This window comes from Pararge aegeria, chromosome 8, assembly GCF_905163445.1.
Source record: "Pararge aegeria chromosome 8, ilParAegt1.1, whole genome shotgun sequence".
Lineage (NCBI taxonomy): Eukaryota > Metazoa > Arthropoda > Insecta > Lepidoptera > Nymphalidae > Pararge > Pararge aegeria.
In genome coordinates, this window is record NC_053187.1 from 13,355,096 (window position 1) to 13,375,630 (window position 20,535).

The 20,535-nt window shown below is 33.8% G+C and overlaps 2 protein-coding genes across 2 annotated transcripts; both read left to right on the forward strand.

The window, feature by feature from the left end:
- Positions 1–373: 373 nt before the first annotated feature.
- LOC120625646 (antichymotrypsin-2-like) lies at positions 374–10,086 on the forward strand. Its single transcript, XM_039892743.1, has 10 exons — positions 374–416; positions 4,349–4,443; positions 5,212–5,355; positions 6,165–6,368; positions 6,847–6,945; positions 7,026–7,166; positions 7,526–7,735; positions 7,898–8,042; positions 8,635–8,768; positions 10,057–10,086. Exons 1-9 carry the CDS (start codon positions 392–394, stop codon positions 8,766–8,768), a joined length of 1,197 nt encoding a protein of 398 aa, XP_039748677.1. The 5' UTR covers positions 374–391; the 3' UTR covers positions 10,057–10,086.
- A 3,486-nt stretch (positions 10,087–13,572) lies between these two features.
- On the forward strand, positions 13,573–20,535 carry LOC120626024 (serine protease inhibitor 3/4-like). Its single transcript, XM_039893303.1, has 9 exons — positions 13,573–13,588; positions 15,768–15,862; positions 15,942–16,085; positions 16,918–17,121; positions 17,792–17,890; positions 18,424–18,564; positions 19,051–19,260; positions 20,003–20,144; positions 20,420–20,535. The coding sequence occupies exons 1-9, from the start codon at positions 13,573–13,575 to the stop codon at positions 20,533–20,535; spliced, it is 1,167 nt and encodes a 388-aa protein (XP_039749237.1).

Here is a 20,535-nt window from a genome sequence, read left to right on the forward strand (position 1 = left end):
ATCACTTATATCTATCTATTAATTCGTTTTAATTTGATGATTAACTACATTTAGTTTTTACTATGTACCTAATAACTAGCTCTACAATTTCTTGATGATAAAATATTAGGAAGGTTACAATGTTGCTATGGAAACATGTATGTAATCTTAATATTATTTCCTTGTAGAATCGCCCTGCTCATATAACGAGAACCTGTTAACACTCAACATCATTTCTAAATATACTCATACAAACAAAGCGTCTGGATCTTTTTTTTTCACAAGTTTAACACATCGCAACGAAATACAAACGATTAGATGGAAACGAGATTTGTGAATCATTTAAACCGCATTACCTGCGTTAAAAGTCTAGTGACTATCGAGTATTCATCCGATAGAGTCGTCGAACAAAATGAAGATATTATACTTTTTATTCCGTAAGTCTTTATGATATAACATAATTTTAAAAACAAATTTAAACTGACTGATGTTTCTTTCCGTCTTTTCATATAAAATCTATGGCAATATTGAATTAGATTGGTTTCGTTCCGATGTGATGGTAGGACAAACAAACAAACGTACCTACTTTCGCATTTACAATATTAGTAAGGACGGTAGATGTTTTTTTCTCTAGCTGCCATAAATTTACGCGACCATATTAAATAGATAAGCCTAGATTTACACATTGTTTGATACATTTGCGTTTATTACCTAAAGTTTGTATGGATGGATGGACGGATGGATGTTTGTTAATGTAACACGCAAAAACTACTGAACCAATTTGACTGAAACTTGGCATGGAAATAGTCCTGGATTAACACATAGGCTGCTTTTTATCCCGGTAAAATGTACGGTTTCCGGTTCCCGTAACAGGTTTCATTAAAAACCAAAGTTTACATGACGAGGTAGAGCATAACATACTTTTTATCCCGAAATTCAGCTGAGTTCCTTTAGGAGAGGGCATGAAAGTATTTGATTTTACTTCTTAACTCCGTTAAATGTAAACAGATTAAATTTTTTTTTGTACTGGATACTGAATACATAACATATACTGAATACTGAAAATTCAAATTTATAAATTCATTTATTTCAAGTAGGTCTAATATAAGCACTTTTGGAATGTCAAGTCTGTCTTGTTGTAGTGACTCTACCACCGGTTCGGAAGGCAGATTCTTCCGAGAAGAAGCCGGCAAGAAACTCAGCAGTTGCTCTTTTCCAACATCAAAAATTTACATTTTACATTTTAAAATTCACTTTTCTATCTTGTGAGAAATGAAAGCGGAGCCGGATGCTTCCAAGCAACCTTGTCATTAAGTTGAGACTTGTCACTGAGGTGCCATAATTATGACGACTTCACTGCTACGACTAAATAGATAGTATATAACAAAAAATCTTGGTTAGCATAGGAATCTATACATATGAATAATGCTTTTAATTCTTCCTTAAATGATAACTATTTTTGTTAGTGATAGGAGCTGAGACTGATACCAAATTTTCTTTCAAACTTCCAAAGACGGGCACCCATTGACTGACTTGAGACAACGTTGCTTACCCAATTATTAATGCAGTAATTTGTTACAGGGAATTCATTGCGAATGGCAATGTTTACGTGATTGAAGGTTCCAAATTAAAGCTCCAAGAGCAAGAATATCGCCGACAACTCAGTCGTTTGTTTAAATATGTTAAAATACTATCTGTACTTAATATCATAGCTTTGTATATTTGGCACGATTGAAAAAACTAGGTTTCGTATCTGATTTATTGAGGTAGGTGTAGACTATGAAACAGTACACTGCATCCCGTAATTTAAGCGAGCGAAGCCTTAGGGCACATCTAGTATACAATAAATATCGTTCGCCTTGCTACCCAAATTGCTGAAGTGTTTGTTATTCTTTGCGTAGCGAACAGAACCGGTTGACGTTTTGTTATATATTTTTTACAATAGAATGAGAAAAAAAAAGAATTTACATCGTCGTGTTTTCAAGGTTTTGCTTGTTTAACAGTGTTTAAACAGGTGCGAACTTACTGTAATATAATACTGTGACTGTAATCCATATCGATATATGGGAAATAAATATTTTGAAATCAATTTAATTCCGCGTTATTTATTACGAAAAACTTAGGAGGCTTTAGCAAAAATGTAAAAGTAATTAAAGGTTGTATGTCATATAATTATATTCATAGATATGTATGGCCAAAGGTTCAATGTAACCTACCAATATGTACCTGAGCTGCCGAATTAAACCGGTTCAGTTGAGTGAGTACACGGATGCTCACACCGACTATTGACATTGTTTAAATAGGTAACCAATGAAATCTGACTAAAATTATGAGTTTACCCTCAAACCTTCAATAAAATTTATATTTCAAGTGTAAAAGTTAATCATTTTAAGTGTAAAATATAATTTTTATTAATACATAACTATAACCTAAAATAAACTATTTAAGATATATATATATATATATATATATATATTTGAAGGCCGACTGGCGCAGTAGGCAGCGAACCTGCTTTCTGAGTCCAAGGCCGTGGGTTCGATTCCCACAACTGGAAAATGTTTGTGTGATGAGCATTAAGTGTTTTTCAGTGTCTGGGTGTTTATATGTATTTTCTAAGTATTTATGTAAATATAATTCATAAAAATATTCATCAGTCATCTTAGTACCCATAACACAAGCTACGCTTACTTTGGGGCTAGGTGGCGATGTGTGTATTGTCGTAGTATATTTATTTATTTATTTATATATTTTTTTTTAAGTGTTCTAACTTATATTACAAATGTAATGTTTTAAATAAAATCATAGGAGGATTATTGTAATATGTTATGAAACACGGGCTTATCTAATTAAATTCTTACCAATATTATAAACTCAGACACGGTGATAGCCCAGTGGGTAGGGCCGAGTTGGAATTGGCACGAACCTCTGACTTTTCTAAGTTATGTGCGTTTTAATTAATTAAAATATCACTTGCTTCAACGATGAAAGAGAACATCGTGAGGAAACCCGCATGCCTGAGAGTTCTCGATAATGTTCTCAATGGTGTGTGGAGTCCACCAATCCACACTGGGTCTGCGTGGTGGCCTTAACCCCTTCTCATTCTGGGAGGAGATCCGTGCCCTGTATGGGTTTATATGATAAATATTTTAATGCTAAAGTCTGTTCTTGTTTGCTCTTCCTTCACTCCCTGACCTGACAAGATTATTGGCATTTGGTTGAAAAGCCGAGAGTAACATATACTTTTTTCCAATGATAACAAACGCTTACTATGGGATTTGTTTAAAACCGTAATGAACGCGAACGAAAAACGCGGGTAACAGCTAGTTGTCGTATTTTACAATTAATTAAACATTAACTAGCCACAACAAGCTGTGGTCAGATGCTCACAGAATGGGGCTTTCGGTTGAAGTTTACCAATTTGTCCCATCTACCCCCGATGAAGGCGCTGCAGATGACACTCTGGCAAAATCAAGATATATTAATATAACAGTTCACAATAACAGGCTACGTTCCTGCACTAACAGCAAACTACAGGTTCCGCACAATCTTTTGCAAAAATATTTCTATATATGTAGCGTTATTATATCTTGTTGATTATTATATGTATAAACAGTATGTATTATATATAATATTTAAATGTATATTATTAGAATTAATAACATGTAGTTTAGTTTGCGACATTTTTATTTAGGTATTTTTATTACCGCACTAACCCTTTCTTATTACAACTACTTTCGCCAAATGTTGACTGGAACAGATCGCTTTAGCGATAAAACCGCCTTTGCACACCTAAACTAGTTTTTCATTTTTATATATTGTGTTTCCTATTGAATTTTGTTTTTGTGTGTGCAGCAATTCTTTAGAGTTTAATAATAATTTAATAGTTCCTTTGACTCACTATATATATTAATTATGTACACGGGCGTGAGAGTAAATCTCGATCATAATAATAATTAGAGAAACACTCAACGTTCGCGTGATCGATATAATGTTTATACATTCCATAAGGAATCCATATTCCATAAGGTTCCATAAGGAACCATATGATATCGATCATAAACATTTACATAAATAGAAATATAAACTCAGGTTCTACAATAAAGGTTTACCTGGGGCAGAAGAATTTTTTTTCAGACAGATCAAGCTTCATTTGACCAGTAAATAGTAACTTACTATAATCAATATCACTGCACTTACTACTATAATCAATAGCACTGAGTTTAGGATATCAATCATAATGCATACCTTTGTTCAAGTGTGTACTGAAGCTAATTTAGTACTAAGTTCCAATATCAGTTTCAAATTTTTATCATAGATAAGCTGAAGTCTTTATCATAGATAATTAAACAGTGATAAACTTTTCCAACAGTCTTCATTGTTACCGCAATGGCAACGGGCGACGAAAAACAGCTCGAAACCCTCTTTTACGATGGAAACAATAAATTTACGGCAAGGATGTCTAATGTAAGTTTGATTTTCTTTTTTAATTAACTTTAATTTCTTAAATATATAATGTTAATTTAATAATTAAAAAAACATTTTTTACACCGATTTGTATACCTAGTTTCATCTTTCATGGTTGATCTAGTGATTGCTGATCAACCATGCTGGGTTCGATTCCCGGGTCGCTCCAAGAAATGTTAGGTATCAGATTTTTCTGATGAAATTGACAATAGCCAACCCCGTGCCTTCGCACGTTGAGTACTTTAAGCTGTTGGTCCTGATTGTGGTTCTTACAATGTTATAATCATCGGTAAAGAACACCAATCCGCATCGCAGCAGCGTGCTGGGTCTTTGCTCTTAAATTCTCTATCCTACAAGAGAAGAAGTCTCTCCCTAGCAGTTTAAAGTAAAAAGGCTATATAATGAAATATAAAAATTCATTACCGGCCCACTACAGCGATGGGTCTACCCTTAGAATGAGAAGGGTTTTAGTCCACCACGGCCAAGTGCGGATCGGTTGACTTCACATCTTTTTGAGATCATTATGGAGAGCTCTCAGGCATAAAGGTTTCCTAATGACGTTTCCTTTCACGTGATAAGCGAGTGTATAGTTGGCTCCTCCGGTAAGCGCAGCGTTGCTAGACCCCACACGAGGTTGTCGGAAGACATACATCGAATCGCAAGGAGCCGTTGGACCCAAGCTCCCTACAAAAGACCAGCAGTGGAAATCCATTGGTTTAACATGATGATGATGATATAAACAAAACTGTTTTTTTTTGTATATTGCAGGAAATAGCAAAAACAAACCCTGAAAAGAGTTTTGTCTTATCTGCTTATTCGGTGATGACACCCCTGGCTCAGCTGGCTTTGGGCTCTCAAGGTGACTCACACGATGAACTATTGGAAGCCATTGGAATGCCCACTGACAATGCCGTAAGTATCTATAATATTCTGAGTTGCGATATACTACGGAAAGCTTTTAAATATTTGCAAACAAAACACAATGTGATATTATTTTTTTATTACCGTTTTTATTCTCGTTCAGCAGAGAATTCACCATGTACAAAAACTCGAATAAACAAGTGGTTCTTCCATCATTAGAGATTCTAGTTATTTTATTGACTATAAAATCTTTTAGCAGTAAATAGCGAAGTATACAACTGAAAGTTACAAATTTAATTAATAAATTATGTTTACTCTCAAATATAAAAATGAGTATACTTACAAATGATTAAGATTTTAAAGTATTATAGTTGGATTTACTGTACAGGACACTAATGCTAGATTCACAGAAATCATTATAATTACAAGCGTACACAATATTTATAATATTATAATAGTAACCTAAAAAATTTGGAAAATAAACTAATTTTAATGACTTATCGCATTTACTCATCTATTTTATATGTATATAACCATGTATGTAAATTATTGGATTATCCTATAATCTTTTTGCTCATTTGGCCTTAAATGTAAGTTTTTTTATAAAGTTCCTCTTTGAAAGAATTGAGTTCAAGAAAAAAGTATTTCATTACTATAGGTTCTATTGTAGGTAACCCCATGAAAGTATAACCTTTCCAACTTGCCTTGATTTGGGTTGGCAATTTGGATCATTATGAATCTAACGCTTGCTTCAATTCTAAATCCGTATTCTAAGCCGCTCAGCCTAAAGATAAATAGTAAGTGCGACTAAAATATATGCTTAAATTAGAAACTATAACAAACTTTTTAAAAACTTGCAGACGAAAGCAGCATTCTCCCTGGTTAACTCGAAAGAAAGGAGCCCAAAGGGCGCTACATTGAAAATGGCCAGTAAAGTTTACGTTGCTAACAGCTACGAACTGAACAGTGAATTTGCTGAAGATACCCGAAAAACCTTTGGGTCCGAAATTGAAAGCATGAATTTTCTAGATAGTGAAAACGCTGCTAATGAAATAAACACTTGGGTAACGCATCGACATTATTTCAATGTGTAACATTTAATTATACAGTGAAAATATAGAGTATTAGCGTATTGTACAAAACAAAACAAACATTTATGATCATAAATAACAATGCATCATCATCATCTTTATATCAAACCGTTACTGGCCCACTACAGAGCACATGTCTCCTCTTACAATGAAAAGGGGTTAAGGCAGTACTTATGGAGAACTCTTAGGTATGCAGATTTCCTAACGATGTTTTTCTTCACCGTTGAAGCAATTGATAATTGAAAAGGCACATAACTTAGAAAAGTTATGTGCGTGCTGGGATTCGAACTCTGCCCCCCGAAAGTGAACTCGAGGTCCTACCCACTGGGTACAACGCTTCATAGTAATGCAATGCGTTACATTTCCAGTAAATACTAATTACTTTTGCTGGCACAAGCTATATAAATTAGATTTAGGCAAAATAAATCTAACTAATTAAAAATAATTTCAGGTGGAAGAGCAGACTAATAACCGTATTAAGGATTTAGTTGATCCTAGTAACCTTAATGGAGATACCAGAGCTCTTTTAGTCAACGCTATATATTTCAAGGTTTGTTAACCCCATTTTTATAGGTAATCTACTAAATACTATGTTTTTATAATAACGCGATATATATTGTTATTTTAAAGGGTACATGGAAGAAACAGTTTGAAAAAATGTTAACGCTAGAGAGCAATTTCTACTTAAACAAGGATGTTACAAACAAAGTTCCCATGATGTTCATAAAAGGAGATTACAATTATGCAGAGAGTCACGAATTGGACAGTCAGGTATGATATAAAAAACAGGAGTGACAACATCCACAACTGTCCTTGCAATAAATCCTTTTATCGTTGTACATGCTTCTCGAAACTGTATCTAACTCTGCTAGGAATATCAGAGTAATAAATACTAAATCAATCTGCATAGAACCCAATCGACTAACGCTATTCATAAGAATGTACTCGTATTAAATGAACTAACATAAGCATGTTTATCAGAAGTAGTTATTAGAAGGATACAATCGCGATTATTTTTATAGTTTACAATGAACGAATCAGATATTGGTTTAATATGTCACTATGTATTTGTAAGCTCACTGGAATCGGATAGATTTTAATGCATAACTAATTTAAATCGTACATTTCAGATAGTCGAAATACCTTACGAAGGCGATGAATCGTCGATGGTGATTGTGCTTCCTCGGAACATGCAGCGTATGAACGATGTTCAAAAAACATTGGAAGACCCCAATGCACTAGAGAAAGCTCTAAAAAATATGTACATGACGGAGGTTGAACTAAAAATGCCCAAATTTAAAATCGAAACCACCACTGATCTTAAAGAAACTCTTATAAAAGTGAGTAATTAACCTGCAGTATTAACTTGCTATGTATTAACTTCTACCTTACACATAATATCTGAAACCTTAACTTCCTTATTATTATCGGATATAAAATATTTGAAAAGTGCACTCGACTGTAACATTGATTAATGGAGAATATTTATTTGCCTTTTGTAGATGAATATCGAAAAAATGTTTAAACCAACAACAGCTGGGCTTGATAAATTTTTAAAAGGCGTTAGTGATTTATTCATTAGCTCAGCTAAACAGAAAGCTTTTATTGAAGTCAATGAAGAAGGCGCTGAAGCCGCTGCAGCAAATGGTAAGAAAATATATTTTACATACGTTTGAATATTAATCATCATATTATTCACTGTATCCTATTTACTGGTGTTTTAAAATAACAAAGTATGAAGGACGCGACCTAATCGTGTTGTTAAGACTTTCATACCACCAGGGATTTCATTGCTATAGTTTAATAAGGAAATATTGATTATCGAATAACGGTGGTTAATCGCAGCATCTCTAATAAATATATAGTTTCGCAGATTGTAATATCAGTGGATGCTAAATATTTTGCTTTTATAATTTTAGCAATTTAAATATCTTTTGCTTTAAACGGTAAAGTAAAACATCGTAAAGAAACCTGCATGCCTGAGAGTTTTCCATGACGTTCTCAACGGTGTGTGAAGTCTACCAATTTGAATTTGGCCTTAATAATGCTTTTTTAATAATTTGACAACAACCTCAAAGCAAATTAACTTGATTTAAAATACAATATTTAGTAAACTAACTATACTGACTAAATTTCGTTTCCTTTTTATATCAGCACTATAAATATCGCTATAACGTCGAAATAAAAATTTATAACAACGAAAAAATGAAAATATATAACTATACATTTTTCCTTACAGTATTTGAACTAGCTTATACAACTTCAGTTGGATTTGTACCACAAGTCGTCAAATTTACTGCTGACCACCCATTCTTCTTCTTTATACGCGCAGGGCAATATACGTTGTTCAATGGAGTCTACTATTCATCTTAGGTATTTACAATATAATTTTTTTATTCATTAATAAAATTTACGACTGCCGCCTTAATATAATTTTTTTTTTTTTCTACGGTCGTTTCGGATTGCAGAAATAATAAGAGTTTATTTCAGCGTTACTGTTATTTTTAATTAAATAAGTATGTTCTCTATGAAAGTAGGTTAAAAAGTCGATACTCCATCTTGCTTTGCATTAGTAAATTATAATCAGTCTGTATAGTTCAAGCAGTGGATTATAAAAAAATCGCAATAATATGCGAACCATAAATAAATTAATATGGTTCCACTAATTTAACGTGATTTTCGTATCAATCAAACTGTAGTATAATACATTAATGTAGTTAGGTGTTTCATAATATATACAAAATATTTTTTTGTTTTTGTTATAATATTATGTACTGTAGTACTGTGATGATATCGTTTTAACCTTCTTTCATTCATTGGAAATCCATTTTTTAAGAACGAAGTACTTATTATCGTTCAACATTGAATGATTGCAACGGAATGGATTTTTAATTTCTTGTATTGCTAGATCATGTACTTAGTTGCATTATGTTATGTCTGTGAGATTAACTTTATACATTTACATTTACTGATATATTTAATAAATAAAAACACATAATACAATGTAATAAGTTACGCAACTAAGTACGAATTTAAAACATCGTATATTTCTAAAAACTTCTTAATTTTAAGACCATCATTGTATCTAAGTGGTCTTGTATGTACGATCAAGAGCGTCTCTGATTTAACATAGCAAAGTTCAAGGAAGATTTGTCATCTTTTCGTATTATTACAGCATTACTCATAATTTCCACTATTTTTTATATTTCCTCATAGTTTGTAACTTTTTGAGAACGGCTTCGAATGGCAGTTAAAATTAGGTATTCAATTTTTAATGTATATCTTTATCTTTTCGAGGAGCTGATGTACGATGCCAGACTAACTATTTTTAAGAAGTATAATTATTACTCCAATCTGAATTATAAAAAAGAGATATGTTAGGTGGGAAGTTACTTAAATAGTAACCTTTTATGGTATCGATAAAATTTCTTCACCAGTATTGTCGAGTGGTGTAAAAGAATTGGTTTCACTTCGTACATGCATAAATGTGCTGACTACTCTTTGGTTTTCTATTTAAAATATTGTTTCCTTTTCTATTTGCCAGTTACTAATGCATACTTATTTTTAATTTTATCAAACAAAAATTACTACGTGAATGTACGAGTAACATTTCACATCAACCTGCTTAAATACTAATTGTTGAACTTGTTTCATTTTCCAGAACCCAGAACAAAAAATGAAGATAATTTCGCTAGTAATAAACAAACAATAATAAATACTCATGTTTTATTTATTCCTTTATGATTAGTTTTTTGAGTTGTGTCATAACATAACATAAAGAATGCTAATTTATGTTACATTAAATTATTGGATATTTAACTACATTATGTATGGTAAAATAACTTACACGTTACTTTATTTCGATACTCGGAAACGAGAAGTTCTGCTGCTGCTGCTACGTCAGGACTTTTTTTGCACTCTTAAGTCATAATTTTAATTATTAGTATGGGTCTCATTACAAGGCTCAGGGCCAATCAGCGACGATTGTGAGAGCTATTCTTTAGCAACTTAATACGTAATCAAATCAGAATCAGAGTTACCGACGGAGCTCAAAGAGTCGCGAAGCTAAAGTGGCAATAGACGGGGCATATAGCTTGGAGAACTGATGGACATTGGTGTCCTAAGGTGCTGGGATAACGACCTCGCACAGATAAGCGTTGGTAGACCCCCGACGAGGTACCCGCTGGACACAAGCGGCACAAGACCGTGGTGTTTAGAATACCGTACCGTAGGTTTTATCCTGCAGTGGACAGACCAACGGTAGTTGAAATGATGATGATGATGGAAATCATAAGTTAAGCATTATTACATACAAATATTTAGAGGTGGCGTTCAAATATCCCACAGGGAAACCAAAATGCTATGTATCAAATTCACATGCTAGATGCATAGCTAGTCAAATACAAATTCATTTATTCCTAGTATTTACAGGTTATTTTGAAAGGTTAAGTATATCTTTTTGTATTGACTCTACTACCAGTTTGTAAGATTGGCATTATCGAGAGTAATAATCCCGCAATAAGCTCTTTGTGCCCGCATTATGGAGAGTGGATTGCATTCAAGCAAAATATGGATATTTATAAATTTTATAGATACCTGGACTCGAATAAAATATAAGTCGCTGAATAAAGGGATGGAAAAAATAATAAGGAAACATTCATAACTCAGAGTTATCCATAATCTGCACTAGATCAGCGTGGTGAACTACGGCCTAAACCTATCTCTTACTGAGAGGAGAGAGCCTTGTCCTGTAGTGGCCCTGTAACAGGTTGAAATTTTTTTTATAGTCATAATTGACGGACCAAGCATATGGCCCACTTGACGGTAAGTGGTAAACCATCGCCTAAAACAGCAACACAACACCTAGCAGGGCACGCAAGAAACGCGTCTTGCAACGCGCTGCCCTGTGTCCCATAGACCTGAGGCGTAGGTACTAAGGAAAATATTGGATAGAAGCAGGCGTTACTTTGCGGAAATCCATGATATATTATCAAAATTAAGGTTAATTTGCTATACTCCGCGAAAAGCAGGAGAATCTGTGTGGTGTAATTTATAATTTCTTCAATCCTTATACCCCACACCAAACAGATCTTCGGCAATATACCCTCTACGCACGTTTCGCTCCGAAACCGGAGCATCATCAGGAGATGTTGACTTTACAATGAATAATTGTTAAGTCTTAACTTAAGCAAATTAAGCTTAATTTTGATAATACTAAGGAAAAGACAGCGCCCGATAACAGTAGCACGTCTTCTATCAGCGTTGCCGAAATTTGAGGGAAAACGCCAACGATCCTTCTTCCCGCCGAAAGTAATACATGAACAGAGACTTATTTATGATGAACTGCCAGTTGCAAATTATCTCTAACAAAATAAGCATTGGACGTTTTCTTGAAAAATTGCGATAGTTAAAATTAGTTTGATTACAAAAACAAAATAAGGTTTCGATTTCTAGGATTATTAAATTTTCTACATGAATATATTTTCCTTCATCAGCGAAAATTTGAAAATGTGGAAAATTATTGCTGTTCGACAAATTAGTTTGACTAATTAGTTTGACCATCCGACGTACCCAGCCACATGTGCCTATTATTAGGTACACCAGCAACCATGCTCTTTAGACCTGAACACAGGATTGCAACCATGCTGCTTCGAGGCAGAAATAAACATGGTCGTAGTACTTCCTCTGACGAGCACTGCCACAAAAAGCTCTACTACAACCAAAAATTTACTATTACTAATATGGATGAATGATGATAATGATGCTGAATCTTTCTATATATATAAAAGAGAAAGTGTGTGGGTATGTTCCGTATAGTCTCCGAAACGGCTGGACCGATTTCAATTAAACTTTCAGTGAATCTCCGGATTGACCTGGCGAGTAATCTTGTAAAGTTTGGTGACGATCGGAGCACTAATATTTTTGAACTGTAAAACTGTCAAATACAGCTTTTTTTACTATGATGATATTCTATTGTTGGGTGTACATGGGTGTAGATAATGAACTTCACCCGCTCGAGAAGAGAATAGAAGAGAATGAATACGGAGAAAAATAAATGATTTAATATATTATGTGACTTAAATTAAAAATTTAATGATGTTTATTGTTTAAATAAAATAAAGCAAGATCTCAAGATCTAGCCCGGCGAAGCGGGCTGGGTACGCTAGTATTATATGAAATTTAAATTCTCACCGTAGTTTGTAGTTTTATAATAAGCTTAATTAGATAGGTATTATATTGATAAAGAGCATCCAAGTTTTGGTATCTAGCAGTGATAACCTATCACAGCCCTCCAGTTAGAATAAACAAAAATTTATTTTGTATACAATCCTTGAACTTGTGAGCAATTGGGGTGCAAAGTTTAGATAACATAAAATTGTAATCAACAAAAAAGGTTAAATGATAACTTTATGGAATCATAACCCTTCCGCAATGAGGTGAATAATAGAGATAACTAGCCCAAGCTTCGCTATAACCACGCTATGCTGCCGCTGCCTGATATTCCTAACGTTATAACCTGTACATACTTTTTATCTTGTATGATTGCGATAAAAAGTGTGATATTACGTACAAAAACAATCGAATTCTACAAAACTTAAAATTCCAAGCAAATTTAAACTGCTTCCAGGTTTTGCGGGCGCAAAATTACCGAAACTGTTTTTGTTTTGTCTCTCAACGATTCCTTCTTCCTACATTTGGTGCTGCTATTATTTCAAGCATCTGTCGCTTATTTTCAATCATATATTTAACCGACTTAAAAATAGGATGAGGTTCTCAGTATGACTGTATGTTTTCTTTTGTATATTTGCTACGCAATAACTCCGCCAATTGTACATTGATTTTGATGGTTTTTTTGTTTGGTATATCTTACCTCAAAGGTGGTCCTATTTTAATTTGGTGAAGATCTATTGGAGGCATTCAGCAAGCAACCATGTCATACCAGAAATTACTTTGTACAAGAAAATCTGCATATAGTTTACATAAAGAGCCCAAGTGCGCAAAAAAAGTTCATTTATTCTAAAGGAGCATTTACAACGAGTTGATAACTAATTAAACATGAAAGATTTACATTGCAACAGGGATAATGAAAGCGCGAACAGCTTCTAAAGGAGCTTTAAGACTTTTTAAATGAAATGTAGAGCGTCAGTATACACAGTTGTTAATTAAAATACCCAACATGACTATAAGTACCAGTAGGTACCTACTTAGGTAGTCCAAAGCAAAAGTTAAGGCGCAGTGCAAAAAGACACTTTTGTGTCTTGTGTTGAATTCCAGCTTTATGTGAATATTTTATTTTCAGACCATCATTATAAAATAAATTTACAATTAATATGCAAACACTCTTCTGCCCGATTAAGCTAAAATCGTATGTCTATTGATTTAGGTGATGTTTATAGAAAAAAAACATGAAAAAGTGATATCATTGAATCAACCGATTGACGTCCACTGCTGGACATAGGTCTTTTGTAGCTTTTGTAGGGCATTCCAAACTCCACGATTCTGGGCCGCTTGTTATTATGAGGCTCCCCGTGACTCGCTTGTTGTCATCTGTCCACCTCGTTGGGGGTCGCCGAACGCTGCGTTTTCCGGTGCGGGGTTGCTACTCCAACGCCTTGAAACCCCTACGGTGATATATGCCTAGGAATTTCCTCAGATTAGGCGTTACTTATTAACGTATTGCCTTGTTTGCGTTAATGAAAACGGGGATTGGTGTCGTTAATGCTTAGTGTAAGCAACTGGAGTTCGAATGCCTTCCGTTGAGACGAGCTGAGAAACAAACAACGAATCTAGTTTTCAACTGTTACAAATGTCTTAATTTAACCGGGGTGTCCAGTTGTTCCCAAATTCAAACTTTATTTATAAAGACCTGAAAATTTATAAACCACTAGCTGTTGCCCGCGACTTCGTCTGCGTTTGATTTTGTTTTTAAAGCATTCAGTATCGCTAAGCCTTAAATTAGTATAGTAGTATTATATATATATAACATGTGACTGTCAATTAATTATAGCAAAATAGTTTGCAATAAAATTGCGACTATAATTAAAAATCTAAACTATCCTATCTCTTAAGTTGGAACAGACTGCTCACGGTGTGCTAATATAATTTAAAATCGGTTAAGTAGTTTAAGAGTCCATCGCGGACAAACATCGTGACAAGAGATTTATATATATTAAGATTAATACTTTTTTCTTTAATTTATTGTTGTATGTATGACTACATTCACTATCTTACTTTAACTAGAAAAGTCCTAAATGCACCCCGGTCTAAGAAAAAGGTCACAACAAACATAGCCGGGTATAATTGGTGTTACCTCACAGATTGAAAGCAAAGATTTTTAATTACGAATGATAAAGTTAATGGTTATAGATTTATATTTAAAACACATTAAGTGGTCAATCATTATATGGGAATTAGATGTCTGAATTTTACTTAATTTCTTATCTCTATAAACTAATATACAATTAACAAAACTTCGAGGTTTTGTAAACCCGTTATCTAATACGGACTGCTATGGTAACAAAACATAATACGACTGACCAACCGAAAACTTGATTTAAAAAGAATCGCCTGCTTTAGGAACGCACACTTTAGTTGTCAACCGTCGTCCGCTCATATCGTCCAACATTATGAAGCTATTATATTTAATATGCTGTAAGTTTATGATCTCATAATTCTCTAAGATTTAACTTGTAGTCAAAAACATAATAAAATACTATAATTTCCTCTCAGTTCAAATTCTATAAAATTAGCAATTTATTGATTTGCCTACTGCCAAAAAGAAACAAAACCGCTTAAAATTGTGTTTGATTTTTTATCTTAACGATATGGGAAAATATTTTTAGCGTAGAGGATTATGTTTGTGGATATACGAGTAGTTATGTTTAATCTATCAGGAAGGGCTGTATTTCTACAAGATGGAGAGTCCTGAAACGTAATTAGTAATTCTTTTATTTTTGTATCTATGTAAATGATACTATATTTTTAGAGGGTAATTTTTGGAGCTACAGTAAACGATTTTGAAAAAGAGTATACATACGCGTAATTATTTAAGTAACAAAAATTACTCTACGTAATCTTGCAATCAAAAATCTTGGGCCCAAAGACGGCAAAATAACAAAGTACGATTAAAGTATATATCGCCTTCATTCTTATTTCTCTTATTCCACCTTACTGTAGACAGAACGAGTTTGCCTTGTCATAGGTACCCCTGTATGTTAGTCGCTAGCTGATAAATAAAATACAAAAAGAAATGCTCTGACTCGGCTCAAATTAAGGCATTGAAATATGAGCTCTTTGTTGTTTATACATCCTAAACCTAGAGCATTGGTTTGCGGATGTCTTTAATAATATTTATGAATAAATCTTTTACAGGCGTATCCCTCGCAGTTTTGGCGAGAGCAGAAGAAAAAGCACTTGAAAATGTGTTCCACGATGCAAGCAGCAAATTTGCATCAAAAATGCTTTACGTAAGAATTGTTTAAGATTAGGTTTTGTAGATTTCGCATTTGTACCCCCAAAGTATTATTATTTTGCATATATTTGTAGGAAGTAGCTAAAATAAACACAGAGAAAAGTTTTGCTATATCACCTTTTTCCGTCTTGACACCTCTCGCACTACTCAGCATTGCAGCTAGAGATACAACCCGTGATGAACTATGGGAGGCCATTGGAACTAACGATGACAATTCTGTAAGTATTTTTTTATATTTCAGTTTAATACACAATACAATAGCAATCGTGCTCTTACTCGAAAATAAGTAAATATCTCAGAATATCATTCATATACAATTATTACCACCTTCGGTAATAGTGTAGTGCTTTGGACTTTTCATTCAATTTCGGGGGGCCGAGTTTGAAATACTACTAACACTAACCAATCTGCTTTTGGCCAGCGTGGTGGACTACGGCCAAAACCCTTCGACCCGAAACCCGAGCCCTGTAGTGGGTGGCAATGGGCTGATAATGATGATTACCATCTTCAGTCTATCAAAAAATGATCAAGTATAATCAAATTTCAGAAGAAGGACTTGGGCATGGACGTGCTCTTCATACATGCACAGAAGGAGAGCTTACCCCAAAAACATTACAAAACTCATTAAGAAGATTTTATAATTTTATTTCATCTCTCTAAGTACCTGGTCATAAACATGGCACTGGATTTGAAGCTTTGGTGCTGCTCTAATGCGGACTAGCAGGGTTTAATTTTTAGTAGCTCATTTTAGTGTTGATATCTGAGACATAAAAGCATATATAACATACGATATATAAGATGAACATATTACATTAGTTTGGGTGGACGATGACATTTTTCTCATCCAGGGCTTGACAGCATTTAAGCATTTATTACAAAGCATTTCTTTTAACACAATATTTCACAACTTTAGGCTCGACTCAGGAATTGAATCCAGGAACTACTTAAGAGCTACAAGACTTAAAAAGCAGTTAAAAATTTATTTATGTTTGGTTCACAATTATTATAACAGAAACGGTTTTATACACCACATTTTATTTTTATTTTTAGACAAAAGAAATTTTTACTTTGGCAAACGACAGAGTTAAATCTCTTAAAGGAGTGACTGTGAAGATGGCTAGTAAACTATACCTTGCACTGAACTATGACGTATATACGGATTTCGGTGTTGGTAGGTGGGATTCATTTGGATCTGAACTTCAAAATATTGACTTCGACCAGAATGTGAAGGCTGCGCAAGAAGTCAACGCTTGGGTAACTACGATTATACATTAATACGTGAAGCAAACATTTTGTACCCCTTTTTAGGACAAATGCGCGGAAAGGACCATGACGTTTCCTACACTTAGAGTTTATATAGAGTAGGAGTGCAGAATCCAAAAATTTATTTTACACTCACTGTTTTTGAAACACAGGTATATATATAATCTTTTTTAGATTATAATTTGTTTGCAAATAAGTACAAGCTCATATACCCGCTACCGCTACGATTAAGTATTAGTCAAGAAAAATATTTTGCCTAATATATTCTTAGAAACATGCAGTGGACAGTCAAGCGCTTTTATACATTTATGACCGCACATAGAGGAGGCTGGATAGAAGCCGTATAGCTTAGGAATTATGGTTGTAGACATTTTAAAAGATAAATTACTCGTTTAAATACATATTATAAACCACCCATAGACCCACCGTGTCTTCTGCCGATATTATAAATGGGAAAGTGTGTTTGTTTGTCTGTACCTTATGCCCTAATTAAGCAACCAATCTATATTTAGCATATAGTTAGTTTAAATGACGGAAAAGCTACTTTTTATCCAAGAAAACAAACGGTTCCCACAGGATTTGCAAAGGACGCCGACGAAGAACGTGGGCAATGGCTAGTGGGAAATAAAACAGTGACTCAAATTATTTTTTTGTTGTTCAGGTAGAGAAACAAACCAATAACCATATTAAAGATATTGTAAGTGCTGACGACGTAGATTTGTATACCAGAGCGCTATTAGTTGACGTATTTTACTTCAAGGTAAGTGAAATGATTTTCAACCTTTCCATTGAATATATACGTTTAAAGTTGTCCACAACAATTACGGTGGAGAAGGTATTGCTCATTGTCAGTGGTGTGCATAGAGGGTAAGCAGGGTATGCAGATGATAATAAAATGAAGTGAATCTCCAGTAAGAGTTATAAATGCTTCAGGGTAGGCTTTATATAACTCTTACAATGCCTATTCTTAAGTTTTTTATAACTTGTACTGGAGATTTTCTTAATTTTATATCATCTGCATACCCTGTGCATACCCTCTATGCACACCACTGACAATGCCACTGCTCATTGTAGTTTAAATTAAATAAGTAGAGTAAAGCCAAATCTTGAAAAAAAAGTTTTTAATTTGGATTGTGATTCAAATACATGTAAATTATACATCTATATAACTTTATTTCATTTTCAACACAGTGTTTATTTAACACTTGAAATACTTATCAGTCAATGAAATTAAAATGTGAACTAACAAAAATAAAATTGAATCCTAACAATTATTTGCTTGCTCCATTTTAGGGACAATGGAAAGATCAGTTTGAAAAGAGTCTCACAAGAGAGAAGGATTTCCACGTTAACAATAAAGATACGAAAAAAGTTTCTATGATGTACAGAAGAGGGAATTACAAGTTCACAGAAAGTTCCTTATTGAAATCGCAGGTAGATTTTCAGTGTATTATTTTTTAAAGTTTAAGTGTAATATTTTGTAAATTGTATCATTAACCGAAGCCCATTCGTATCCCACTTTTGTGGCTTAGGCCTGCTCTCTCTTAAGAGAGACGATTTTTGAGCATAGACCCACCAAGCTGCACCAATTTAGGTTGGTGGACTGTATCGATCGTATCGTATCGATTGTTATCGCAAGCAATTATTTTTAACCGGGACCGATAGCTTTGTCTTCTTGTTAAGACACGGGGGTCGACACCGCCAATTTGTTTTTCAAAATTCTTTGAAAATACACAACATGTCTTAAAAAAAACTTGGTGTGACCCAGCATTCGAACCCAGGACCACGTGATCTGTAGTCCGTGCTACCCACTAGAACAACTAGGTGGAAGACTGTATAAATATCTAAAATTCGTGCTGTTACATATTCCTGGCTTTTCGTTATGTTGCTTTTTAAATGATTAAGCATTTTGATTTTCAGGTCATAGAAATTCCCTACAAAGATCGCGAAGCCTCCTTAGTAGTAGTTTTACCCCGTGACATCGAAGGTATAAAAGATGTGCAGGAAATACTTAAGGACCCAACAGTTTTACAGAATACCCGCAAACAAATGTACGACGCGGGAGTTGAGCTGTATCTTCCCAAATTTAAAATTGAGACAACCACTGATTTGAAAGATGTTCTTCAAAAGGTACCTAATTGCAAAATCAGCGAAAACATACATAAAATAAAGCATATCGCACTAGATTAACCGCGATTTCACCCAGTTAACTATGAAGCGTAACAAAATGTTATATTATATATATATGTTATAAATGTTATATGGCATGTAAGCCATAATATATATGCTTCATATTTTACAAAACCACCAGCGTCTTCAGATTACTCGTTCATCATCGAGTTATTACTCATAGACGTAAACTCCCTGACGCAGCAAAGGTTTGATTGTGCGATAGTTACTGTTTCATTATTTCCTAAAAGCACTTTTTTCCACATGGAGTTTTCTTTATAAAATTAAGTATGTATAAGGATTATTATTTTAAGCCTAATTATGACAATTAAAACTTTAAAATTATTTATAAAATACGTTATTGTTGCTTATTTTTATGAGATAGGTAGTTGGGCTCCATGGATTTTTTTTTAAATATACTATTTATGTAGCATTTTCTCTTCTAGCTTGCTTTACAAATGCTTCATCATTTCAGACTGAAATCTTAGTAATACTGAAATAAAGCCTGTGCTACTAGCTTTCAATGCAACTTTCTCTACGTGCAAGTTGTTTAATAGTTATAGATTAATGCGAAATGTTAGTAAAGCAGCCACACATAGTATCTGTCACTACTATAGAAATGAATAATCGAAACATTGATTTAATTCAAAATACCTAAGACTGTAATAGTTTACACTCATACAACTTTTTACTTCTCCTTCAGATGAATGTCACAAAGATATTTAGCGCTCACCTCTGCAGATTGGATTATCTTATACGTGTCAGAGGTAATATGTACATAGCCAAAGCATTACAAAAAGCTTCATTTGAAGTCGATGAAGGGACATCAGCAGCTGTCGACCATTGTAAGTACTGTTGTTTGATAATTCAGCTTTTAAAATATGTATTTTATAAGTACTTTTAATTTTAATTTTGTTTGTGTATTAGTAATCAAAATAAAATTATATCCTAGTCTTGCTTATATGGTCTTGCAAGGTGTGAAAAATACAGTATGTAACAAGGTTATTGGGGCCCTCAGTTATAGGCGCCCCTAAAACTCCTCGCTACACTCAGGATGTGAATGCAACACCTTAACCTTATCTTGTCATCTATGTAATCAATTAATTTATTTTTATTTCAGTGGACCTATTATCGATTGTTGGTGGTAGGCCATATGTATTCATTGCAAATCGTCCATTTATTTTCTACGTATTAGAAGGAAACAACATCATATTAAATGGAGAATACTATGCTTAG

Bases quoted from the DNA above. Each gene is read 5' to 3' on its own strand.
- LOC120625646 (XM_039892743.1), top strand. From the start codon at position 392: ATGAAGATATTATACTTTTTATTCC. The intron at 417-4,348 runs GTAAGTCTTTAT...CTTTTCCAACAG, and splicing joins GATATTATACTTTTTATTCC to TCTTCATTGTTACCGCAATG. The intron at 4,444-5,211 runs GTAAGTTTGATT...TGTATATTGCAG, and splicing joins TTACGGCAAGGATGTCTAAT to GAAATAGCAAAAACAAACCC.
- LOC120626024 (XM_039893303.1), top strand. The intron at 16,086-16,917 runs GTAAGTATTTTT...TTTTATTTTTAG, and splicing joins GAACTAACGATGACAATTCT to ACAAAAGAAATTTTTACTTT. The intron at 18,565-19,050 runs GTAGATTTTCAG...TTTGATTTTCAG, and splicing joins GTTCCTTATTGAAATCGCAG to GTCATAGAAATTCCCTACAA.